General features: G+C 38.0%; 1 protein-coding gene across 5 annotated transcripts in view; it reads left to right on the top strand.

Moving 5' to 3' along the window:
- Window positions 1-373: 373 nt before the first annotated feature.
- Etv1 (ETS variant transcription factor 1) overlaps window positions 374-27,533 on the top strand; it is an 87,118-nt gene continuing 59,958 nt past the window's right edge. Inside the window, exons 1-5 of one of the 5 annotated variants that reach the window (XM_076941957.1) lie at window positions 374-508; window positions 1,903-2,034; window positions 2,831-2,918; window positions 4,264-4,311; window positions 14,166-14,219. In XM_076941957.1, the coding sequence (XP_076798072.1) occupies window positions 1,990-2,034; window positions 2,831-2,918; window positions 4,264-4,311; window positions 14,166-14,219 (235 nt within the window). In that variant the 5' untranslated portion in view covers window positions 374-508; window positions 1,903-1,989. Of the gene's footprint in view, window positions 509-1,035; window positions 1,482-1,756; window positions 1,776-1,902; window positions 2,035-2,175; window positions 2,359-2,830; window positions 2,919-4,263; window positions 4,312-4,455; window positions 4,829-14,165; window positions 14,220-27,533 lie in introns of those variants that run through there. The other 4 variants (XM_034514515.2, XM_076941958.1, XM_034514514.2 and 1 more) reach the window with 4 other exon arrangements.

Genomic DNA, 27,533 nt, shown 5'->3' with positions numbered 1-27,533 from the left:
AGTCTTGTAGCGCCGGAACGCACCCCTCGCCCGGCTCTCTCAAAGTGGACGCGCGCGGTGCACTGACTAACCTTTGGACAAGCAATGTGTGCCCTGGAAGACTACACTTTTCCCATGATGGAGCGCAGACTCGGCGAGTCTGGAGTGCCAGGAGCGCACGCTCCCATTTTGATGTTTCCACCATGTTCCATTTAAGGAAAGAAACTTTCAAATAAAAATTGGGAACTGCAGCCCGTTGCTCAAAGGGGCTAAACAGCTGCAGGAATAGTCCTTTAGTCCCCAGCCCTTGTCCCCGCCAGGATTTCAAGTGACTTTTAGCACGGTGAAGCCCCCCGCCCCGCTCCTCATGGCCCCAAACCCTTGGAAGGGCAGCGGCTGCAAAGGAGACACATCAGAAATAAGCCCTGTGGGCAGCTTTAGAGACAACGTCGGATCATTGTCCTTGTAACCCGAGCCCTCTCGGCTCTCCCCCTACTTCTTGGTGGAGGAAGTGAAATCCTCAAGTACAGTAAGTGACACCCTCCGCCTCTCTGTATACATAACAAAAGCTCCGGAAACGGCGGGGACGGCGCGGGCGGGGGGGGGGGGATGGTGGAGGGGGGCATCAGAACTATCAAGTCCTCCCCCACCCCTCTGTGGCCCACAGTAGGTTTATTTCCTCTCAGCACTTTCCGGGTGAATCTGATTTTTATACTTTCTTCGCCCACACGGCTACGTACTCCTCCGGATCCTCTCTTCCAGCGCCACCTCTCCTGTGAAGTAGCTTCTCTCGTTTGCTTTCCTTACAATATTTTCATGTCCAACGACGAAAGGAAAGGAGATCGTTTTTGTTGAGGATGTATTAAAAAATGTATAAGCCCTATTACAGTGGTGATTAGTGTTGAAAAAGATGAAAAAAAAAATAGTTTGGACCGAAAACGGCTGGGGAGTGAGGATGGAGCGTGTGGTGGGTGGACTCCAGGGCAGAAGTAGAGAAAAGGGATTGTGGACACTCAGTATGTACCCGAACCTCTACGACAGTGCTTTAAGGACATCGGCCTAATAATGGACCAAACAAGGCTAGGAATGAGAACTGGTTGAGTCTGTACACTAGGATTCAGTATTTCCTCCGGTCTTAACAAAAACAGCGAGTTAGGAAGGAAGTAGGTTTCCTTGGTGGCTTTTCCTGGGTGCGGACCCTGCGACTTCTCCCAGAGTGGTCGCATAGGCATTGGGGCACAGGAGACCCAAGGGAAGGGGCCGAAAGCTGCCTGATTGACAGCCCGAAATCTGATCTTGTGAAAGAAACGTGGAGCCAATGGGAGGCAGCGATCCATCAGTTTGGATTGGAGGCCCCTGGAGGAGAAGTAGAGGAAAAACCACTGAATTCAGCTCTGTCAGAGGCGCTTTCGGCTTCCAAGGGGAAGTGCTGGGCAATAATTAATGTTTTTATTAAATTTGGAGGGAATTTTTTGCAGCCGTTCGCCTAGCGTGGCCTTCAGGTGGGTATTTCCAACAACTTTTTATGTCTCTCCAGATAATTGCATGGTTGTGGGTTGCAAAAACTATTCTTATGAAAGAGGTATCTCCGTCTCTTTAGTCCCGTTAGGTGAAAAGCAAGTCTCGTTGATCGCCATTGCTAGTTTTGCACACGTTTGCGAATCAGAGCTGCCTGGGGTACACTGACCGAGCAGGGAACATCCAGGGTGTAAATAAATACATTGTCTCGTGTTAGGATTTTTGATACGACCTAAAGTATGTAAATTGTGAACTCTCTTGGCTCTCTTTGGATCCAGGTGAAGAAGGCGGCGTAGGGGAGGGTTATTTTTTGTGAATGGGCTGTGGAGGGTAATTAGCTATGCAAATGCAAGAGCTTCATTCATGATTTTTTTAAAGCCTAAAAGCCATCTTGTTCCCCTCTAGGTTGATAGAAGTCCAGATCCCGAGGAAATCTCCAGCTAAATGCTCAAAATATAAAACACTGAGCTAATATTTGCGAAGAGGAGCAGAATGGATGGATTTTATGACCAGCAAGTGCCTTACGTGGTCACCAACGTGAGTGATCAGTTCGAAAGTTGCTGTTTATAAACTTGACTCGGACGGGGGTGGGGAGAGCGAGAGATGCGAAGGGAGGGGGCAGGGGGTTGGGACTGCAGACACTTTATCTGCTTTGTTGCCACTGTAGGGCGACTCTGTTTCTAGAAGCCCCGTCTACAAAAATGAGCTTACCTTTGAGTGATTCGGATAAGGCATAGTTTTGTTTTAAGACCCCTTCTTCTGCTTAATGTGTCCACGATGAGTGCACGAGGAGACGGAGGGCAGCAGCAGCTGCACTCAAAGTTTGTGGCTGGGTTTATCTGCCACATTGAAAAGAACGAAGTTGAGACAAATGCTGACAATTTTGTGTTTACATGGGGTGTCTTAGGGGTTTTCTTCCCCCCCCTCATTTCTCACTTTTCCCAGTTTTTCTTTGGGTTCTCTTACCGCGGGTGGGGGTTCTGTCTGAGAGAATGGAATTCACTGTTTTAATCTGGAGTTGATTCAGAAAAAAAAACATTAAGTGGTTTAGCTAAATGTTTTGATGCTGAGATTATGAGTAACTAGGACAAGGATAAACAGGAGTGTTAGGACATGCTCTGGGAAGCAACTCTCTCTCGCTGTTGAACTCTCAGCCTGAGCTTTCACTGTCCAAGTCAGACAATACATATTGGAGTTCTCCTATGAGCTTTTTTTTTTTTTTTTTTTCCTACTCAGAGGATCCAGTAGGCTTAAGTTATGTATGCATGTTTTTTTTTATGTGTGACATCTGAGATTTATATTCTTTTAAAGGATTTTATCTTTGCCTTTGTAGAGTCAGCGTGGGAGAAACTGTACCGAGAAACCAACAAATGTCAGGAAAAGAAAATTCATTAACAGAGATCTGGCTCATGATTCAGAAGGTGAGGTTTGATCCTGAGCTGAACGCCTCTGTTTTACTAATACTCTCTACCCTCCAGAGGGGCCCATCTCAATCTCATAGCATAAAAATAGTAGACATTGAAACATGGACTGTCCATGCAATCACTCACACAGTGAGTTTCCCTTGGAGACTATTTTACCGTCTTGTCACAAAAGTAATGAGAGAAAAATAAACATACAACGCTGACCTTCTTATTTTAAACAATATTTTGTGTTCCTTTTTGTCCATTTGGCAGATAATTCTTATATTATTATTCTTATAGTATTTCAAACTGTAACAACCTGGGATAAAGTAAGCAGCTATGCCTACTGCTTACATTTTTCTTTCAACTTTATTACAAGTTAAACAATATAAGTGAAGCCATATACCATTGTTGAAATTTTATGAGTGAATTTGATGACTGTATTTGAAGTCATAACATTTGTCGATAGGCCTTAATATGTTCACTAGATCAAACTTAAGGCTTATTGAATACTTATTATATTATTGAGTAAATTAGGCTGTAGATTCTTCCTATAAACTGTTGGTAGGAGGTCAATATATTATGAATTATTTCAGCCCTGTGGGGCCACTCATTATGGATTGAAGAAACTTAGACTTAATTACTAAAGTTCACATTGAATTTAAATTAAGTGGACTGAATTCGAAAACTTCATCAAATTTTCATTCTCATTAGAATACTTTTCTTCCAATGGCAGAATATAATTTGGACTTGATAATAAACCAGAGCAGGGCATGAATATTTTTTGACTTTTATAGATTGGCTAAAGTAGAATTTTTTTTTTCTTGAAATATTCGTACTTGAGGTTGCACCCTGTGTTCCTGTTGAGCTACTTGGCTGGAAAATGTAACTTGGGAGTTAACTCAGGTTCTGTTGGTATTTTGTACACAAAATTAAAAATGTGAACATTGGTGTCTTTCTAATATTTACCCCACTTCTATTTTAGCAAGAGTTAAATGTGCTTAGGAAAGGTTTCTGTACATAGATCATCTTAGTGAATTTCAGTGTGTGTGTGTGTGTGTGTGTGTGTGTGTGTGTGTGTGTGTTTCTTTTCCTGAGCTTACTTCTTAATTATTTTGAAAAAAGAGAAAAAAAGATAAATGAAGGTAATTTGACTTAGTTGTCTAAAGAAATCTGTTAAAGTGTCCGTTACTTGGTGTCATAAATAAGCAGGATTGCTGAGATTCTTGAGATATGAATCCTATGTTCAGTTGACGCTCCCTAAGTGAAAATCATTGAATGGCAGCGTCATGACAAACATTTTCACTTAATAAAGCCTGCAGACTCTCCAGTCTCATGTTTGTGTGTTTGACTTGCTTTTTAGAACTCTTTCAAGATCTGAGTCAGTTACAAGAAACATGGCTTGCTGAAGGTAAGAGGCAAGACTGTCTTTAAGGGGGAAAAGCAGCTCTAGAAGGGGGAGGAGGGTGTCCTGAACTGGCTGTCTTAAATGTTCAACCCAATTAATTGAGCTCTAAAGGAGCCACCTCATGTGTCATGCATACATTAGAGCCTCTGATGAGTTTGTCTTTGGGGACTCTGGGGCTGCACTACCCAGTGTCATCACAAATTACCAGGAGAAATTGCTTCCAGCTCACAATCACATCTGCTTTTGGCAAGAACTAATGCACCAAGACTTCAGGTTCTAAGCCTCTGTTCAGATTTTAATTGCAATTGATCAGGTTTATATTCTTGTACCTCGAGAGACCTCAAGCCAGAACCGGCTGGCTTGCTGTTTCCCTTAGAGCAGCGCATGTGATTGTTTGGTGCTCTGCTGAAGGACTTTTCTGATGGCAGAAATTAGTTTCTCTGGGCTCATCAGGACGGGATGCTTCAAGATTTAAGTGCAGGTGTCTTCTTTCCTCCGTGTTCACAACACAGAACATTAGGTGTGTATGTCTCAGCTAAGAAGTCTGTGGGTTTAAAATAAGTCTTTTAAGGGGATTTGAAGATTTTTAAAAATGTTTCATGTGTTATGATGCATGTAATGTTTGTTGAAGTTTGACTTTTGATGTCTTGTGACTTCTATTAGGACTTAATATGGAGACATTTAATAGCATTTTGGATTTTTAAAAATTTTATGCTTCAACCTATTATATCTTTTATTGTGTGCAACTTTGTTTATAGGAACAATGAGATGAGGCTTTAGTACAGCTTGACACATGTTCAGATATGCTTAAGGTGGAAGGTGTTTATTGGTTATTTACTACATTAAAAATTTCCTTTTGGATATTTGTGAAATATTATTTTATAATCTGGCTCTGTGTGTGTGTGTGTGTGTGTGTGTGAGTGAGTGTGTGTGTAGGGGGAAATGAGAAAGTTGCTGATATTTAAACATTTAGTATGTTTTGTTATTTTCATACCTACTTTCTGTGGGGACTCTAATTCTAGTAATAGATTTTCAAGATGGTTCAAAGTAAAGGGAGGGTCTTCAACTGGAACCCTGTGCTTCTCTCTCTGCTTTGAGGTAGACTGAGGAGTTTTTAGTCAGGATCTTGTACTCAGTTGGTCTAGTTGCTGTTAGCATGTAAACAAGTTTCTTTGTCTTGCTGATAATTCTAGTTCTTCAAAAGGCTTTTTACAATCTTAAAGGATTCAAAATCATTTAAGTTAAATAGCTCTTAATTATCCTTTGAAAGGGGTATTGCATTTATATGTTAATGAATGGTAAGTGTCAGAGAAAGTTTTATTTAAATTTAAGGTCATTTTTGCTTGTCTCTAAATGAAACTTACTGCAATAGATGACTTAGTATTGTAAAATAAGCTACATATTCAGATACCTTTCTCATAAAAATTTGCAGAGGCTCTTATGTTAACTTTTGTCTATCGTTTTTTGCCAAGTTGAAGGTTATGTGGCATTTTGTTTATTCAAGAATTTTCTTGTTTATCCAAAATAAGTTACTATACTTACTACCTAAATGTTGCAGAAGGTTTATTGGTTCTTAAAGATGTTTAAATTTGAAAACTGAATTCAAGTAAGTGCACTGGTTGGAAGATTTCGGATGTGCATAACAGCTGTTTCTGGAATTTTAAAATGTGGATCTGTAGCAGACTTTTATCATTTTTTTTATCACATTTTCTTTCTCTTATTTTTTACTTTGCACTTGATTTATTTGTGTCTTATGGCTCAGATAGGAGAGTTGAATAATTTATCTGAGTTTGAATTTATCATTTAAAACAGTATGGAATATTCTTATCTCTTCATTACCTGCAAATCTATGCTGAAGGCTTATCTTTATATAAAGTAAACCCAGATAAGAACTAATGTATTTGAAGAAACATGCTTTTACTTTGAAAAGAATTCATAAGCTTAATTAAATACAGGAATTAATCTTGAGAGTTTTTCTTTATTGAATACCAGGTGTACTATTTATAAACTGCATTTTAGAATAATATAAGCATTTTCAAAATAGTTACATGAATTTATATAGTTATGATGTAAGCAAAATTTATTAATGCAATTTTTAAAATCTAATAGTAAGAAGAGTTTTTTTTTTAATGTTTGTGGGCTAGACATTTAGTTTTGGTCCTTAGCAATTAAAATATAATTAATATGCACATATATTCTAATTTGGCTTGTCCTCTGACTTGACCAATATTAGCTAAGAGATTGCAAAAATTAACTGGTTAATTTGTCACTAGTTTTGTTCATTTGTGTTCTTCTGAACAGGCAGAAATTAATGGATTACTAAACCAGTAAAGTGTAAACTGTTACATATTTCTTTTCTTAATGCTCCATAGCCAAGAAACTAATTGTGGAATTTTAAGGCATTTTGATCTTTTAAAAAGGAGATCACTGACAATTAACCAAGTTTCTCCCCTGAATTAAAATTTCTCTAGGGAGCCAACAGGTCCAAAAGTCTTTTTAGACTTAAGAATCAAGTTTGCTACAGTGTGTCATATGATAATCACATTGAAAACATTTCCCAGAGTCCCTAAATGGAAATGATGCTTCTTAGAATTTTTAATATCTTTTTTGCTTGCAAGAATTTTTATACCAAGTACAACACATTGATTACTTATAAGTAAATGATTGTGTATTCTGAAATGTGTTTTATTTCCAAATTGCCCTTAAGGTAGAACAGGCAGGAAGGACTGTTGGAGGGTAAGGATAGAGTTCATATAGCCTCCTCTAAAAATACAATTGCATTTTCCCCTGAAACTTTATCTCCATACAGAGATCTAAAACATGTTTATAAAAAGTAACTTCACATTAGAAGCACTTTCCACGTAATAATGCTGCAGTTTTCAGGCTTGTAACAAATATACCACAACTTGAAATAATCACATCCTGAAGGAAATCATAAAGCTAGTATTTTCAATGACCACAATAGCAGATAAAAGAAATAGAGACTATGCTTATTTTAAAGGTTACCATAGCTACTTTATACTGAACTTCACTATGGACAATTCTTTATCGATTCTCAGACACACACACACACACACACACACACACACACACACACACACACATATATATATATCATGTGAAACACAACTACTTTTGTCTTATTTTGTTGTGGACTGGATGTCTTGAGGTCCTCTGTTATGAATGAGATTGAGAAGAAAGTCCCCAGTGGTGATTCACCACCACCAGGGTAAAAGGCTTTCAGTGACACCGTGAAGCCAAGTTGCAGGGTGTAGCCATAGCTATACCTCTGGTGCGTTAACATCAAGAACAAGGTTTTGCACCAAACGTCACTATTATCTCATACAAAAGAGATTGCCTTTGGTTTTATGATATCTTCACATAATACTCATGTTGGTCTAGAAATAGAAACATTAGTAGGTTTTCCTCAGTTCCCTTCTGATACACCATTTACACCCAAATTATGTTTTGGTAATAGTTACTGGGAAGGTGAGCTGCTGTTATTCTTTATGTGTGGTCTCCACTACAACAGTGTGCATGAGGCTCGTCCCTATTTTAAAAGGAAAATAGATCACAGCAATGGCCTTAGATTTGCTCTTCTTTCTTTTACTTATTTGGCTCAGTATTGAAAACGATAGTACTTTGTGTGGTTCTATGAAACAGGATTTGATAAGTGAGCACTAAGGATGAACATATAGTCCCTTGGAATTGGGTGGTAGATGATTCTTGATGTATGTGTGTGCATGTGCACAGGTATGTGCAGGTGTGTGCTGTAAGGAGTTGTAGCTGCTACCATCCCTTTTTTTTTTTTTTTTTTTTTTTTTTTTTTTTTTTTTTTTTTTTTTTTTTTTCACCAGAGAGCTCTGTAAGATGTGTAATGGTAAAAGACTGAACAAATGGAACAAATGTGTTTTATGGCTAAATATCTGTTGGAAGAATGTAAATGTGGCTCACCTATGATCTACTTACGAAAGAAAAAAAATATTTTTCAATAGAAAAAATTGGATTGAGTGGGGCGTAGTGTCATTTTTTTTTTCTTTTAAGAAAGTGTTGACCTGTGTCGGTGAAGGGTTGCTGAACTTCCAGTTGATTACAAAGACTGTGTAGTATCTTGCATGTTACATGCAACTTTATTTCTTTGATTTATGTACAACTTTGTAATTAAAAATAATAGAAATAATGATAGAGTCAGAGCTTTATAGCACCAAGAGAAAGAAGAATCTGGCTGCAAACTGCGGCTGCTTGGCTTTCTGGGCTTTCTTTTTAAGATTTAAGTCACCGCAGGTCAGTCTAGTTCGAAACTGAACCATTTTGAGACCTTCCCGTGTTTTCTGCTTTGAGTACACATGCAAAGAGTGTGTCAAACATTAAAGGCCTCTCTGTTCAGGGAAGTCCCCCTTCCCTTTTTGCTTAAATATGTTTATATTTCTGCACTAATTAATGCTTTTACTTTGCAACCATTTTAATGTGAAAACCGGATGTGGTCTATAAAATCCAGGCTTAGTGAACTCATGATTATTTTGTTCCGTGGTCTGAAGCCTCCTCATTTTAGGATTAGAAGGGGTACCATAGTGCAAATGTCGATTTGCTTCTTATTTTACTTAAAATAAAGTACATTTCTTCAGGTAAGTTTGTTTCTAAACTTTGGTCCAAATTACTAACCTCAACAATGATCTCTTACATTCTTATGGCTCAAAATTTGAATGACAGGCAAGGGGGAGGGGAGAAAGGCCATTTATTTATATTATTATTCGTATTTATTTTTCCCCATGGAATCAAACTTCGGGCTCCCACATGAAGGGCTCTGTCACTATGGGACACCCTAGACTCATTTAGTGGTCCTTTCTTCTTCCCCCCTCCTTTCCTTTTTCCTCCTCCTTGCTCTTCTTTCTCCCTTCTTTCCATCCATCTTTCTTTATTTTCCACATTCTTTCCTAAGTTTTGTACATCCATGTTTTTGGAAGAGGGTGCCCTGTGAAATATGATGGATTTAATATGTCTGTACACATCTCCTTCCTTCTCTCCCTCCCACACCCCTCTCTTTTATGCATAGCGTGTGTCATTTATTTTAACGTGTTTCTCAGTGGATCTGTTTGAGAAAGAGCGGTAAACTTGGCGTGTTTGCCCTGCAAGTTCAGGTTCCTTGCTTTAGTTCTCTGGAAGGGTGTGACATGAAAAGATTGCGGTTGGGCCACATGGTTCATGCTGGACTGTGTTTTTGTGAATGGAGGCAGAAATCCAGTTCTGCCTGCTTGTCTTGAGGAAGTGCTGAGGAGATCAGCTGTCTCATTCACGGGCAGAAAGTATGAGTCATACATCTTCCGCCTTGTTTGGCTCCAGGTCATTGTTACAGTGGATAGAACTGGTTTTAATTAAATATTAACCCCTTTAATACTTGACATTTGTTTAATTTGTAATTTTCCCACTCCTCCCCCGCTTGGCTTTAAAAGAAAACTCAACAGACAGCTAGCTTGTAAGAAGAAGAGGATTTTTATTTGCCTGCAGCTAAATTGGAAAAAAAAAATTAACGTTCACCATTTCTTAAGTGGCGAATATTATTTTATTTAAACGTTGAAAATCGGCACAAAGCAGAAGCAAGCTGTATGTAAAACTGCTCTTCCCCAAGGCTCTGGTGCTTAAGAGCACACATTAAAGTTGAAAAATGGGGCATCGATTCTGTGACATTTTGGTTGCGATTAATACTTTTATGAATTTCTTTCCCAGAGTGCTGTTAAGTCACATCAGACAAAGTATTAGAGAGCAGATTTGGAGAGGAAACTAGATAAAGCCAATAGCCTAGAGTGGGTACAGTGTCCTTTTAAAGCAAGGCTTTGGAGACACGATGGCAACTGGTCTATTAATGTGCAGTGAGCTGATAGAGTTGCTTCAGCTATTACCAATAAAATCGACATGCTCACTCTTCATGAAAGTCTTTTATTGGTCTTTGGTACATATTTTCTCCCCTTCTCCATTCTTCCTCTTCTTCCCCTTTCATTACATTGTCTACAGAAACATTTTCATTCCCCAGAGATGACCACTTTGAGCATAGTTTAGAGTAGACAGCAATGCAATAAAAACATTTATGAATTTTTAGGTCAGCTTCTATTACTAATTTTTAACTTTGGGCTTGGTATGGCTTGCAACAGTATTTCAGGCCGCTGTAGTTTACTTCTTCATAGAATTCTAGTAAATTAAAGAAAAAAAAATGTAGGCTACAAGTGTGAGGATCTGTGTCATATTTTCCTTGCCCAAATCCAACATGCGTTTTGAGTTAAATGCTTTCCTTCTCCTCCGACTTCAAGTTCGAGGTAGACTTGAGCCTTTGTCTATTTAAATGGAGTGCTGCTTCGCTCAGTCTATTCAGTTTCTTAAGATTAGCTTCTGTGAAAATGTGAGTCATATGTTTTTTTTTTTTTTTTGTTAAAATTCTGTAATATGTTCAAGCATAAGTGTGAAGTACTTATTCAGTATGTTAAGGAGTTAGGACAGAAATAGCATCCTTCATCCTTACTCTTTTTACAAATTGTTAGTATGGAGCTATTTTCTCCGTGCTGATGAGGTATACCTTCTAGATTCCTCTGCCCCTTAAATATTTTCCCTCACCCCACACATATGCCAACACCCAGCACATGCTGCACACCCACTGGGGCCTTCCTTGCTGTTACTCATGTGGTGATGTGTTCTATGGAGCTGCAACTCTGGCTTATAAAGCCACGGAAAAGTCTTGCTGAGAGCATATCTGTACCAGTATATTAAGTTGTAAATAACTCACTACCTATTTTTAACCGTTTGTATAAACAAGCATTATATTATCATTAGATTATTTAAATGATGCTTTAATATGCTATTGCATTTGTCTGCTTCGTGCTACTACGCTGGAATGAAGGTTCATTTTAAATATAAAATTATCTTATTACTTTGTATGTATAGGTACTTAGGCTGAATATTTATCTGTGTACCATGGGTAAGCCTAAATCCCTCAAATATCGTATCCCCTGCAACTGCAGTCAGAGGTGATGTAAGCCAGCCTGTGGGGTGCTAGGGAGTTGAACCTGGGACCTCTGTAAGAACAGCTTGTGATCTTCATCACGGAGCCATTTCTCCAGCCCCAAATGTCCACTTTTTAAAAACATATCTTGCACCTCAATGGTTATATCTGTTTCGCTCTTTTGTTTTTGTTTTGTTGTTGTTGCTCGTGTAGATCAGATGTCCTGGAACTCACTCTGTAAACAAAGATGGCCCCAGGCTCAGAAATTGACTCTGCCTCGCAAGTGCTGGAGTAAAAGTGTGTGTGCCATCAAGCCAGCATTGTATCTCTTCAGATTTTACTTTAGAAGAAAAACTACAAGATGGATATATGTTTTTAAAGTTCAAGGTTTAATTATTTACCTGCTATTATTAAATATGTATTAAACACCTAATTATTATAGGTGGAGAAGCGTATTGTAAAGTACATTTTTTTTTCTACGTGTAACTCATTCTGAGCAGAAAGTCAAGCCTACCCCAATGTCAAAATTATGCTATCAGTATCAAAAATACAATGTAAACAACTAAGAGGATGCTAGTTCGCCCGCCTTTTTTGACTCTAGCCATGTGACTGTTTGTTTGCTGGCTTGTTTTTGAGACAAGGTTTCTCTGTGTAGCCTTGGCTGTCCTGGAACTGGCTTTGTAGACCAGGCTGGCCCCAAACTCAGAGATCCACCTGTTTCTGTCCCCGGACTTCTAGGGTTAAAGGTGTATACCACTACTGCCTGCTTCACCCAGTCATATTTGTTAGAAGTGAAAACAAACAAACAAACAAACAAATCCCCAAATAACAAAATCAAAAGGCTGGCCGCAATAATATTTGAAGGGCATTTGCAAACATGACTTTTCAGGAAACGGGTGTGGTGGAGGATTGGAAAGAAGAAAGGATCTAAGATCTATGTATCTGGATTATGCTTAAAGTACTCTATTTATTGGTTTTAAAAATCCCTTACTGCATTAAGGTGAGTGGAGGGTGGTAAGTGGCGTTTAAAGAAATTAAAGTATTTACCTAAAGGTTAAGTCATGAGTCTTTAAGGTGAAATTTATCCAACTTGAAAGTTATTGAACATAGTATCAAATATTGGTTGAATAAAAAGAAAAACTTGCTTCTTATATAGGCTGATCAAGAAGGTACCAGTTATGAGGGGAAGTTATTGTTGGTTAATTTTTATTTGGTGGTAGGGAATGGTGTGTCTTCAATAAAGCTAAGAACTGGTATGAGGTAAAACTGTTAAAGAGAAACTGTGTGATATGTACAATTTAATGCTAAGCATGGCTATCCTGGGATAGTTATATTCTTGTCTAAGGTAACATATACGTTACTCATCAAAATATTTGCATTTGCAAAGAATACTATTAGATAAACATAGGGAAAACTATTGAAATCATCTATCTTTTTCCTTCATATGACATAGAATTACTGTTTTTGTGTGCATTTTTTTCTTAACTCACTTATCAGCCTGAGAGTGGTCATTGTTTTTGTTGTCTCTGCTTGTTATGTCTCTGTTGTTATGTTGATATGTGATTTTAGACAGAGTTTCAAGTTGTAGCCTAGGCTGGCTTGGACCTCACAGTGTATCTCATGTTAGCCTCAGAATATTGGTGAGCTTCAGCCTTCCAAATGGTAGAATTCCAAGCTTGGCTAAGGCCAATTATTTAAATTAACATTTCCCACACAGAATAAGTTCATTCAAAAAAAAAAAAAAAAAAAAAAAAAACCAACTTATTGTCATCTGTTTTTATCTGACTTGATGGGATCAAAATTTACAGTAGGTATACATGGTAGTAAACTAATACTAGCTAATGAGGTCACATTGCAAGTAAATAATGATGATCGTTCATCACATGTTCAGCAAGTTACACGTAACCTGATTTCTGTTTTGTATAGTTTGTTTATACAAAAGATATGCATATTTTTGTGTTTGAAGACTCAATAATAACCTACGAGATAGGTTAGTTCAATGTCCACAGCAAAGTTAATAAATATTTCAAGGTGCAGGAATGGACTTGTGCTTTAATTGCCCAGAATGTAGTAAATCCTTCCAACCAGTACTTTTTTCTTTAGTAAAGCAGGAAATCATTTCACCTTAGGGCTGACGAAAACGGTGAGATTCTTTCTCTTAGCACTGACTAGAAGCCAGGAAAATAATTTGCCTGAAAGAATGACATTTGTTTAACTGTTTGTTATTTTTAATATTATGAAGACAATTGTGAAAATATATGGCTTTGTTGCATGTGTCCCCAGTCAATGGCGGTCCTTGCATTCTCGAATTTTTAAACTTTATATCTTGCTTCCAACAAGTGTAGGCCAAGTGCTTTTAATGATGATCATCTGATTTTCAGGAGCTAGAACATACCAAGAGAAATCATTTCTAAAAGTGAGGAGGAAATTGTGTGACTTCAAGTGAGGCAGCACATCACTTATAAAAATCCTTATAGGTCACTGAGATGGTCTACTTAAGCACCAGCAGTGGGTAGATTGAAATGCCCTTAGCACAACTCCTGCAAAATCCATCTGTGCATGATGTAAAAATGCTGTACCTCGTATTTTCCATCTCTTCAGTTTCCTTCTGGCAGGTGAAATTCAGAGGAACCACACCTGCTGCCGTGATATTTCGGACACACTCAAGTTTTCCAGTTCTATTAATAGGCCTTTCTGTTTCCTCTCCTATGTCTTGATCTTTTACATAGAAGGTTATATTGGCAAATAATTGTAGGTCTGAGCTCTATCTAAACAGGCCTTGCTTGACACATCTGATTCGATTCCTTATGTCTTGTCTTGGCAGTTCCCCTCTTAATTTTGTTTTTTAAATTTTCTTTTTCTTCTTCAGCTCAGGTACCTGACAATGATGAACAGTTTGTGCCAGACTATCAGGCTGAAAGTTGTAAGTACAGCATGACTCATGTCTTGTGTTTCCTTTGTCTGTCTTTTTTTATCGTTCTTTCCCCCTCGGTTGGTTTCCACTTCTAGTGTCTATCTTTGCACTGTCCTAGTGTTGTTTTGGGATGGCAATCATGAGGTGTTTTCATTTATCAGATTGTGACGACCGCAGGATCCCTGCCTGAGGTGGGCAAAGTTTCCAGTGGTGGGCAAGGAAAGCAGAATTGTTAAGACACTGGCTCTGTTCTCCATAGTTAGTGCATTTCCTTGGAGAGGAAGCAGGGTGTGCTGTAATTGTTTATTTCAGTTTTGCCAGTGCGTTCACAAGGAAGTCTGGGTGCTGATGGGAGGCCCAGTCACGGAAAATTAGTTATCCTATAAGTTGTAAAAAGATGTTGGCTCAGACATTCGCTGGCTAATTGCATTACTCTATATTCACAAACTGTCACCTGCTTTGATTTAATATTTAGCCTGATGTTTTCAGCTTCTAGGTTGCAGGAACATATCTAGAAGTAGCCTTTGGCTTCTTACAGCATCCCTTTTGTGTTCTTCTCCCCGAGCCTTGCTCCAGGGCCTGTCAGAATGCAGGAAGAGTGATTCATAGATACTTGCCCTCCCTTAATTGCAGAGTGAGCATTTTGCCTGCACAAACATAGTTGCCCCAGGGTTTACTGCTGATATTTATACTTTGCAATTCTAGCATTAACCGAGGCTACTGACCCATGAAGTAAATCCAAAGGAGGAGCATAGTTACTCCTTTTCTCCTAGGGACCTGTTCCCATACAGCTTTTGGATTCACATCTCCATGGACAGTCTTGGATCTTGTATTCTAGAGGCTCTTTTCTCATTGTCCATACATTTCTATGATAAAGCTTAATTTATAAATTAGTAAGAAACTCAGAGTGATAACAATGAACTAGGACAATCATAGCAAAAATGTATCATTAAAGCTACTTAAAATTATAAATCATTTCTAAAATTTTCCTTTTTCATATTGGGCCTGTGTCTGATTGCAGAACACGAAGCTTGGAGAAAGTGAAACTATCTATGGATAGAGAACACTAGGCCAGGTCATGAGAGTTGTCTGATGTATGATTTACCTTCAGTGCCATTTAAAATGTTAACCTGTTTTGTGTGTACATACTGTTGGCAGTATCAGGTGAGTCCATGTCAGCAGCTACAAGAGATTCTTGCTCGCCTACACCTCATGAAAGTCATGCTGTAGACCTTAATCTCTCGAGCTCTTATCGTAATACCATCAAGTAACAGCTATTTGCTTCCAATGTCCGTTATCTTGAGCTTCCCAGGCATAGAGGGTCCTTAGAGCTTTCTTAAGAATAAAAGCTAGTTAAGAGGTCAAAAAAAAAAGAAAAGGTATAAAAATGTGACTTCCAGGTAGTTTGCTTTGTCCTGACAGCTGGTTTGATGCTGGAGTTCTCCCCAGTTTCTCCAGATGTGAAGTGACTCCGTGAAGCTTAGTTCATCCAGCAGATGACAGGTTTCACTTATAGAAAAAAAAATAATTAAGTTCCTCGTATTATAGCTTGCTTTTTAAACACATTGGAGTAAAATGTAGACAAAACCAACTCTGTCATTTTAACCAGCTTAAGTGTAGAGTGCTAAGACATTAAGTACATTCTGATTGCTGACTGTCACCAAGACAGTTCAGAATTTTCAATCAGCTCCAAAACCCTATACCCATAATACAACAACTTCTAACTCCCCAAGCCCTACAAACATTGTTCTGTCTCCTTTTTATTTGTACTGAGAAGAGAATTTGATGTACTGTTTGATATCTAGGTACATGTATTTTATATATTTCTCATGAAACATATTTCTGAGATTTCATCCTCAAAAACTATGGAGTCCCTGCCCTCTTCTCGTCCCTCAATCTTTCTCCCAACTCATCCACATGACTCCTTGAGCTTCATCTAATATTTAGGTGTGAGTCTCTGCATCTCTTTCTATTGGCTGCTTGGTGGAGCCTCTAAGGGAACAGCTATGCTTCCTGTCTTGCAAGCATAATAGAGTATCATTAATAGTGTCAGGGACTGGTCCTTGCCCCTCTAACCTGGACCCTTGGAAATTCCCAGAGACTGAATCAGCAACCAAAGAGCAAGCACAGGCTAGACCCAGGACTACACATATGTGGCAGATGAGCAGCTTGGTCTTCATGTGGGTTCCCCAAACAACTGGAGCAGGGCTATCCCTGAGCTTGTTGCCTACCTGTCTGATGGTGGATTCCGGGCCCCTAAAGGGACAACCTTATCTAGCCTCAGTGGAAGAGGATGTGCCTAGTCCCACAATGACTTGATATATGTGTGGGGGGAGATAGGGGATTTAACAGCCAGAGGGAAGCTTTCAATTCTCAAATGAGAAGATAAATGTGGGATGGGAGAGGACTTGCATGAGGGGGTACTGGGAAGAGAGGAAAGGCTGATATTGGGTTGTAAAGAGAATAATTAAATAAATTTAATTGAAAACAAAGGAACAAAAGAGAGAGAACTAGAGACCACCAAAACTCTCATAAGAACAAAAGCTAAGAATATCTATGCAAGGCCCACATTTACTGATTGAATTGTAGGAAAAGAGAGGTCCTCTTTCTACCACTTTCTTTCCTGAATTTTTTTTTTCTGCAAGTTCAATTTGTCCTCTGAGTGAATGAATGATGTCTCTTTGAGTCATTTTATATCTATATAATTGGTGAGGATTCCCGTAGTGCAGCTGCCAGGATAGAAAACAATACCTGAAAGTGAATTTTACTGTTTTTCTTACTTGACATCTTTATCAGCTTTTATTCTCAAGTGCTTCATCCTTCAAATCCTCTGCCACAGCAGTGTTGTCTTCTCCCTTCCTTCTTTTTACTCCTTTGATTCCTCTTCACGATCCACTCACTATCTGTCTACTAAGCAGATGACATGTTGTTGGGGGACCACAGAAATGAATTTTTACTTTTAGTTAAATTGGATTATTTTTATTGGAGACTCATGTTGGTTACTGTACTGATCATGAAGCTCTGACAAGCCACACCCACCAGGCTATCATCAACCCGTATCTTCTCTTTGCTTCTGCCTCCTCAACCTGTCCTGATACCCCATGAGAGTCCCTACGTAATCGGCAAGAGGTAGCACCTTTGGAGTCACCCAACACTTTTTGCTGTGTGTAGGTGTAAAACACTATTTAGACCAACTGAACCTCTAAAGGCAGTTCATACTAGAAAGACCAAAGTTTTTTTTCCATATTGATAGTTGTTTTTTTTTTTTTTTTATTTATATTTTCGCGATGGGTCTTAGAAGTTTCTAAGTTGGCCTCAAACTCAGTGTCATTGATTATCATGGGTGGTTATGGATGATTGTGGGTGATTATGAATGATCATGGATGATCTCGAAGTTCTGATTTTTTCTCCCCCTCTTCCCAAATGCTGGGATTACCAGCATGTGCCACCATACCTGGATGCAAACAAATGTTTTTTTTTTTTTTGGTTCTACTGTCCTTCTAAAGAAAGCCATTACTATCCAAGCTAAATAAAATTCCCGACTTAAACTGTACCTTCAATTATCTGCAAAAATCTGCAGCTACTGTATTGTTCAACTTCTTCTCAGAAACATCTCAGGTTTCTGAGCTCCTTTTCTTTCCTGTTCCCCTGTGTTCCTGTCCCTCAGTCTGTGGCCGCACAGCTTCCAAATAGGTTTTGGGGTTGGTTTTCATGTCTGTGATCTTTTCTCCTTCCAGCCTGCCCTTTGCATCCACACACAGGTTTCTGGCCTTGTTAATTTTCTCCTTGTATTTCTTGCTGGACAAAGTCCTTATGCTTGAGCAGAACATTGTTCTATATCCTAGGCCTTGGCCTTCTTTTCAACTCAGTTTTGACTCTGGTGCCTCCAGTACTCCTTCCCGACAGATGTCTTTATACCTTAGTCCTTTTCACTTCTCAATACTCCAAATATGATACGCTTTTTATTTTTTTAATGCCTCATGTTGCTTTAAATGATTTCAGTTTTACGTGCCTTGGATGGTCTTAGTTCATATTCAGTTTAGACTACATCTTGTTTACCCTTCTTGTCTTGCTCTTGCTGCCTTTGTCTTACAGAGTTAGTCTATACCATCATATGTCTCCTGTCTATTGTATTAGAGATTTATAATTTTGTTTGTTTTGTTTCACTTTGCTTTTAAAGAGACCTGATCTCACTATGCACATTCGGGCTGGCCAGGAACTCAGAATGTCGACCTGGCTATCCTTAAACTTAGAGAGCTATCTGTCTATCTCTGCATTGCTCATGCTGACAATAAAGGTGTGAACCACCTTTAATGAGCACCTAGTCTTGAGATTGTGACCATCTTAAGAGTCAGGAGCATATCATATTTAACATGCCTGCCATGATACAGATGAACCTCAAATAGGAAAGTTAACACAATCATCTCCATTTTACTTTAACCAGCAAATATTGACAGGTTAGTGAGACCTTAAAACTTATAAATGGAACATCTTTATAAAAGAAACCTATAAACAATGGGTGACTACAAATCTAAAATGGTCTAGTAAAACTCAAAGTAAGGCATAGTTTATTTCCAATTTTAACTGACAACACAAACTTTCGTTCAGCTGATGCTGTCCAGCTAATTTTGCTTGGTACTAAGGAGAGAATAAAAGAATGATTTGAAGAGAGGAGTAGAGTGTTTGGTCTTAGAGTGAAGAGAAGACCTCTTGACTTCTTCATAAAGAAGCTGTCAGATAGCAGAATGGAGAGGTTGGACAGTCTCTGAAGTGCTTTTATAGATGCTTGATTCTTTTCTGTCTGGGGTTGCTTAGTGGGGCAGAAGGACTAGAAGGAGACTGGTTACTCCTCCAAGTGGCCTATCATTTCTACATTTACCCAGGATGAACATAGATAATTGGATTTTCTTACATTCCTCCATGAAACAAGATGTTTCTGAATTTGTCTTCATTGCTTCAGTCCTTTGATAAAGCAAGGTTCACCAAATTAAAAACAAAATTTGATTCAAAACTTTAGTCACACTCTAGAACACCCATGGGACTATGCTGTATTTAAATACAAATAGAAGGTGACAGAAGAGAAATTTCAAAAATTTTGACCAGTGATAAAATGATAACATTTAGAACTTTCTAAAATATTTTCTGAGCATTTCTTATTAGAAATCTGGAGCCCAATGTTACACTATTCCTGGCTAAATTTTGAAAAATTCTAAATTTTGAAGCACAGGCATTAAAACAAGTAAAAAGCAAATAAATTAATTTATTCCAAGAAACAAATGGTTGGAACACATTATTTGTTTTGTACCAATACATTTTTCATAACTTAGAATTGTTTTGAAACTATATAATCCTTTAGGATATGCTTTAACTTTAGTCAGAAATTAAGTCTTGAGAAAAGGGACTTAAAGGGGCATCTTAAAACATAAATGCATGACTAGCAAGATGTCTTGTTTGATGAAGATACTTGCTGCCAGGTTTTATCACCTAGAATTCCCCAGATATACATGGTGGAAGGAGAGAGCTGACTCCCAAAAGACCTCCAAATATACTGTGCATGAGGGTACACACACACACACACACACACACACACACACACACACACACACACAGAGAGAGAGAGAGAGAGAGAGAGAGACAGAGAGAGACAGAGAGAGAGAAAGATTGAGAGAGATTCAATTGAAAAATTACTCATCTTTCCGAAGTATACATAGATTTGCATATCAACTGAACTTTTTATTAAATATACGTGTGGAATTAAATCAATTACCTGTTAACTCATATTTTCAGCAAGTCATATCATAACAGTCTTTTAAAATCTACCCTTTCTTTCTATAGCCAGGTTTTTCTCTAGGTTACACTCATCACTGCAGTCTTTTCTCTGTAGAATTCACAGGATGGTCAGTGTTCATGGTTACATCTCACATTCTCCTAGGATGGTCCCAGGACTCTGCTGCAGTCCCAGCATTACAGACCTTGAAGCTCTACTCTGCCCTTTTACTCTCAAAGAGACGGTAGAATGGGAGGCAATTAGAAGGGTGGCATTGGAGGAATAATCTTGGCTCTAGTATGTTTATGAGAGTAATTATTTTCAACACTTCACTTTATCTGATACACATAATAGAGTACTCGGGGACCATCTAAAAACAGTCAAAACCTACCCTGGTGTGGAGATTCGGCTATTTAAAAGTAATCACTGCATAGCGATGCCTTCCAGTAAATAAAAGCCACAACAATGGGATTTTCTCAGAGTTTTTCAAAATGCAGAACAACACTCACCTTGAATTTTTTTTGGCAGCAGAAAGGGACACTCTATAAATTACTGGTAGAAATCTGTTTCTTTTTCTGTCTCTCGTGGACTAATTTATTCTGTGTTAATAGGATTGGAACATTCCACTTATGATTTGTGTTTCTTAGCTTTTTGCCTTTCTACTAATCTACACTTTCCTAGCACACAGTGAGACCTTTGTAAAAAAAAAAAATCTTAATTCTTAGTATTAGTCTTGATATCTTCCTCCTCTGACTGAATTTGGGGGTGTGATTGGTCAAGAGGATTGGGGGGGTGGTCTCCTTTCACTGCCTTTGGTTGTAGAGAGTGGAGCTTCCTGGGCAGTTCTGTTGCTACAGTTCTAGACCTTGTGTTTGTTAGTATGCCATTAGCTCTTTCTTCATCACTTTCATTCTCCCTTCTCTATGTCTTTGTTTTGCTGCTGTTACTTGATTTGCTATTGTCATTGCTGGATTGTTTTTCTTTTCTTTTTTTATAATTCAATTGTTTTATGAAGGCAACGTAGATACTATATCGAAGGTGTTGGGGATACACAAAATCATTCTCTGTGCCTACAATTCTCTATCTCACAGCCCCTTTCTAGAGATAAACATGCTTTTCTTTCCTCCTTTTAAAAATTTTATGTGTCTAGGTCTTTTACCGTCATGTCTGTCTGTGCATCATGTGCTCCCAGAGGTTAGAAGAGGGCACTGCATTTCTTGAGATTTGAGTTACAGAAGTTTGTGAGCAGTCAGTCTGGTGTGTGGAATTAAACCTGGGTCTTTTGGAAGACCAGGCATTGCTCCTAACTGTGTAGCCATTTCCTCCTTTTGCCTCCATTTTCTTATTTTCTCTTTTGCTGGGAAGGGTGTCGTATGCTGGTTTATGGTTTGAGATGGCATAGTCTGTTATGGTTAACGTATGATGGAAGAAGCTTAGAGCTGCTTGAAGAGCTTTGAGCATATCAAGAACCAGAGAGATGAATGCCTTCTCTTGTCTATCATGTTTTTCTTTCCTTTTTTCTTTTCGCATTTTTTTTCTGTTTTTTTTTTTTTTCTCCCCTGGAAGGGTTTGGGACAGGATCTTACATAGCGTATGCTGGACTTGAACTTGCTATTTAGTCAAAGATGACCTTAAAATCATAAACCTTCTGTCTCTACTTCCCAACTGCTAGGATCAGAGACATTAACTACTATGTCCAATTCTAGATTGTATTTATTACTTGTTAAGGTAGACACATAGAAATAAGTTTTGAATTTTAGTTGTTTTATCTTGTAACAGATAGGAAATTCTAGAATGGGGCCTCAGAATCTCTAAGGAGTTGTTATGTGCTTCCCATGTAGGCCTAGCATGGAGTGTAAGGTTAGAACTTTTGCCTACCCTGTCACTTGCTTACTCAGAGTAAAGACAGGAGCCTCAGTCTTTTTGCAGTGAACTAATGGTCCCCTCTACAAGATTATGTGTGCATCTGGAAGTTATACACCCAACACAGACAGTTCCTAACAATATTATCTTTTCTTATTACACAGACTAGAGAATTAAAAAATAAAGTCTGTATAAGATATTTTTAAATGTTTCTCTTTTGAAATCTTTGCTTTACTAAAAATATATTTTCTAATCCCAAAGCATGTCTTTTCTTTATTTATCTATGATTTTCCATCTTGAGGGTCATTGATGACTCCAGCGTAGAACCATAGACTCCAGCACAGAGTGGCCAAACAGTGAACGAATGCTCCGTGTTACTTAGAGAGAAGCAAAGCATTGCTGGCCCCACCCTAGTTTGAGGTTTTCTAGCCAGGATTCTGGTTTCTAAAAGTGCTATCTGCCATCAGTGCAGGTGTGTCCTGTGTAGAGAGCCTACCCAACACACTTGGAAGAAAGGCTGAAATCTTATTTTGGTCCTTGGTGGTTTTTACAAGAAGTGTATTTTCTAAACAAGGTAGAAAACCTAATGATGTGTCTCTAGGCACAGCATCCTGATTGTTCCAGATCTCCTCCATTCTATGAGGCTAAACTAGGCTGGATGAATAGTTCTCAGATGAGAAATCCAACCACAAATACTGCCTTTCAAGAATTTTTTTCTTTTAAGTGATACTGAGACCCATTGAGTCCGAGAGGTTTACTTGTGGCATGAAGCAGAGCTCACTGGATTCTTAGGCACAGGCCACATTTCTATCCTATGACAGTTTTTCACACTACAGGACAAAGGAAAGCATAACATCTAAATGTAGAAAAATGCATGGCTGAATTTGAAAGAGGACCTAAAGCAGGGAATGACTTTGAGAAAGAACTAAACTGGACGTATTGGTGTGTGCCTTTATTCCCAGACCTAGTGTTTGGGAGATGAAGGTAGCAAGACCAGAATTCCAAGGTCATCTTTAGCTGTATAGCAAATTTGAAGCTATACTGGCTACATCATTCATTACTGTAAAGTAAAGAAATTACTAGAAACACTTTTTTTAAGTCTTGGTTTTAATATATTCTCTAGAATATAACAAATACTGATTTTATCAGTTTCTCGTTACTAAGGTAGATAAGTCAGAGGGAATCCCAAGATAAAAACCAAACTGAAAATCAAGACAAGGGCCCTAACAGCTCAGAGGTTTGCTTTCCATTATAGCTAAAAGTTGAAAGTGTTTATTAGGTTTGTCTTTCCTATCCCACTTTTCCTTTAGTTTGCCCTTGATGCAACAGCAGGTCCTGGAAACTGACTTCTCAGACCTGTTCAAAGGAAGTATGGCCGCAAGTCCTTTCTACTCTTTCTGTCTATAATTAGCATCAAATTAGTTTAAGAAAAGCAATCAGTGCCATCTTTGGTTGAAGTTCACTCAATATTAAATAAACATGTTCGCATTCAGCAAGCGGACTTCTCAGGGAGAAACAATCTAGTTGGAGGAGGATGGTGGAAATCTCTTTGCAGAACCAAATGTTGCAGTCTTTGCTCCAGAGAGCAAAATTATGAACATATAGTATCTGATCTAGAGTTATTCACAGTTGTATGTCATATATGATGTTTGAAAATAATTTTACAAAATTTATAAAAGTATGAAATCAGATATAAGTTGTATGCAAACTAGACTGATGAGTATATAATTTTGTGTGTTGTGTTTGCTGTTTCTTAGAAAATTTTATTTGTTTTTTTGTTTGTTTGTTTGTTTGGGGTTTTTAAAAAATTTTTGTTGTTGTTTTCACCTCTATTACATTTCCTATTAGAAACACCTACTTAGACTCACGGCACATATTTGCTTTGGTCAGTTATTGACTTTTTTACTCAGATTTGGTGCTGTGTCTCACTAAGCAACTAATGTGGGCTTGATGTTGTTGCTTTTTAAATCTAAGGACTTATACTCCAGCAAGTGCTATTTGCACTTGACAATAGCCGGGTATATTACTAGTTATTGACTTAGTTACTCATAAAATATTGTGAATGGCTACAGGAAAATTCCTGTTTATAGAACATCTGGTGAATTTTTAAACAGAAACAAATACTTCAGTGAAATGTTTTTGTATGCAAGTTTTCAAATATTATTTTATTTTATTGAGACTGAATCTCATTGTGTAGTTCTGGCTGGGCCTGATACTTGTTATGTGGACCAGGTGTCTTGGAAGGCAGAGATCCACCTATCTCTGTCTCCCTGATGGGATTAAAGATGTTAATAAAAGCTGGGATGAAGGGATTAATGCCACTGTGCCTTGCTCAAATATCATTCAAAAATGGAATTTAACAAAGAATCCATTATACTGTAGATGACTTACTGGGTCCTTTAAACAAAATGTGGTCCATACCTGCCTGTAGTTATACTTTTCAATAATGTTCCAAATGATATTTGATCCTGTAGAATGTTTTGAATTGTGATGAATTCTTCCTGATCTCTTACATTACAGGGGACATTTTGTATTTATATTTTGTTGTTGTTACCTTACTGAGGATTGAGTTTAGGGTCTTGTGCACGCTAGACAAATGGTTACCCATGGAGATACATACCAGTATCTAGCCTATATTGAGATGATTACATTCTTACAAATGTAGTCCATATTTATAGTAGGCCATTCTGTTACTTTAAAATATAAATAATACACTTTAATATTGAAATGATTTTTATGTTCCTTGTTAGACAGAGTCTGATGTAGCCTGTATGGCTTTGAATTTGTTATATTCAAATATATATGTGAAGATGACCTTGGAATTCTGGTCTTGCTACCATCATCTCCCAAATGCTAGGTCTGGGAATAAAGGCACACACCAATATGTCCAGTTTAGTTCTTTCTGCAGGAGTCGGGATTGCTTTGGTACATTTGACAAGTATTCTACCATCTGAGTTCCTGCCTCTTGTAGAATTTAGTGTTACTTGTATTACATACATTTACTTGTATCGAGTACATGTTTGTAGAATTGTAATCAGTACAGATGTACAGGAGTATGATAAGATTACAAGTTTATTTGTTTGGGAAATATGATTTGAGGTCCTGTTCTGTGCCTGGCATGTAATAGACAACCAGACAAAAGATCTCTGCTATCAGAAGATAAACTTAGATTCACCCCTACCCATTAATGTTATATCACATGATGGGTACTGCCTGGGCAAAGTGACTATTATGTATTTACATTTAGATCTATTACTATATGCAGAAAAAAATGGCTGTCTTGTTTTCAATTTTACCTTTATTTCCACTAAGTCCACATTGCACACAGGTGTAGTCACAAGGTCTTTCAGCCAACAGCTCGGTGTTTGTGATTGTAACTCTTTGTCGTACACCAACAACTACCTTGTGGATTTTAAAAGATTACATACTGCAATTTGAAGTTACTGTTTTTTTTTTTTTTTTAATTTTGGTGGGTTGTTTTGTTTTGTTCTTCAGCATTGGGGATCAAACTGGGGTCTTATGCATGCAACATGATTGGCAAATATGTTACCACTAAACTACACCCCACCTCTGGTTTAATGTTAATTATTGCTATGTACAGAATTCTGTTGTTCATACTTTAAGGCCATGGTGATTATTTTAAATCCATTTCTGAAAACACTTATTCTTTAATGTCAAACTTAGTAGCTTCTATGTGTCATTGCGTGGTTATATACATCCTGATTTGACTCCTATTTTGATTGGCTTCTAGTGGATGGATCACATCCTGTTCATCTTTGTCTGACTCATATTGTCATAGGTCTTCACTGCATTTTGAATTGAATTGAATGACTAACTGCTTGGGTAGTTAGAGTTATTATTTTTTATACATTCAAGTACAGGTGGCTTTAATTGTCTGACATCTAATGCAAATAACTGCTGTATGTTTCTGTTTCATTTTCCTCTGAGGGATTATGAAGGCAGGACATTTGCAACATTAAAACTAGACTCTAGTTATTACATTAGAGCCCTCTAATAAATAATAATTGATACTCCTATCTGAAAATACATTTCTCAGCAATCCTATTCAGTATGATTACTGAGAAATTACTTGGCATCGTTCTTATTTTATTTAAAGAGACATTCAGAGAGCATAGCATAATCAAATGAGTAAAGCATGTGGTAAATGACGTCATGCAACTCAGCACCCAGTTGCTTAGGTTATGGTAATCTTCCTTCTTAGACCACCAGCCCTTAGACCACCTACAAATATCAGAATTATTTGGACCTTGAGAAGAAATCAAACCAAAGCATATATGGCTACAGCTATGAAAATTTCTTAATGGTAGAGTAACACGCATGAGACCTTGAGTTTGATTCCTGGCAAAATACACACACACACACACACACACACACACACACACACACACACACACACAAGTTATGCTTTAAAAAGATTGTTCATACAAGACATACAAGACATTGATACTTTTGAAAAAATCTTATTAAGGTCTGAAGAATTAAAAGAGACTTAGGGAAGACAAAAGGAATCTTCTAGCAGGTGATAGTTCTTGGAAAAATACCCTAGGAACTCATTGGCTTAACTTTGTAAACAACATGGGAAGCTTGGTGCTTCAAAAAGGCAGTTGTCATCTGGGAAGGGTATGCTTAGGTTTTACTGTCTCAGAGATTCTTCTCTTGTTTATTCAAAATCTGGAGGTTGTACATGAAGGCACCGTGTGTTTGCATGCTACTATTGCAGAGGTGTTGGTTTCTGAAGTTTAGGAGATCTGTGTGGGCCATGGAAATAGGACCCAGAGCAGCAGAGGCACTAGGGAGAATGCTAAATGGCACGGCCTTGAGAGCCCAGCCATGTGAATGCCGAGTCTGGAGGGCCACAAGTTCAAAACTAGTCTGGGTTTTATAACAAGTCTGGGTTTTATAGCAATTAGAAGCAAGCAAGGAACAGAATCAATATCAGGAACTTAGAGGGAAAGGAGGAAGGTAGGCAGGAGTCAGCAATCCTGTTGGCATTCACAAAATCCAGATATCTAGTGAGTCAGTTTTCACTAGAACTCAGAGCTTCAGTTTGAGATGATATTACAAGTTAATGACACCAATATTTTACACTTAAAAATGAAATATGAAGTATGAAGTCCGTAAGAGTTCTTGGGGGCTTCTCTGATTTTAAAAGAAGATTGTATGTTCTTAGTTATGTGCTGGGGAAATAGAAAATAAAAACTGTGAACCAACACACATTTTCTCTTTCAAAACTGTTTGTAAAATTGGAATATGATAGTGCACATTTACTTGTTTAAAAAGTTACTTTTATATTCTGCTGTCTTATAAGCACAGGAGAGTCCAGCTCTTTTTTTAAAAGATCTACTTCAGTTATATTATATACATAAGATAATTCTTAGTTTACTGTTGTTTCGATTGTTCACATTAGCTGTGATCAAGATCTATAAGCCCATGTAAGGTTCTGGAAAAATCTGGACTGGAGGCATGCATCCCCTGTCTTCCCTTTCCACACTGAACTTTTCAATAGTGACATTTAGTGCTGAGGTATAAGAGGCTGTTTTCAGAGTGTCCTCTAGCTGCAGACTTGCCAGCAAAAGTTCTGTCAAACATTTTCAAGACCTCAGGACTCACTTAAAATGACCCCTTTCTGGAAGAAAGTATAGATAACGACGAAGTCAACCCTTAGCACTGTC

This window comes from Arvicanthis niloticus, chromosome 11 (genome assembly GCF_011762505.2).
Source record: "Arvicanthis niloticus isolate mArvNil1 chromosome 11, mArvNil1.pat.X, whole genome shotgun sequence".
Classification (NCBI taxonomy): Eukaryota; Metazoa; Chordata; class Mammalia; order Rodentia; family Muridae; genus Arvicanthis; species Arvicanthis niloticus.
The sequence above is the reverse complement of the archived record's forward strand: the minus strand, read 5'-3'. Positions and strand labels throughout refer to the sequence as shown.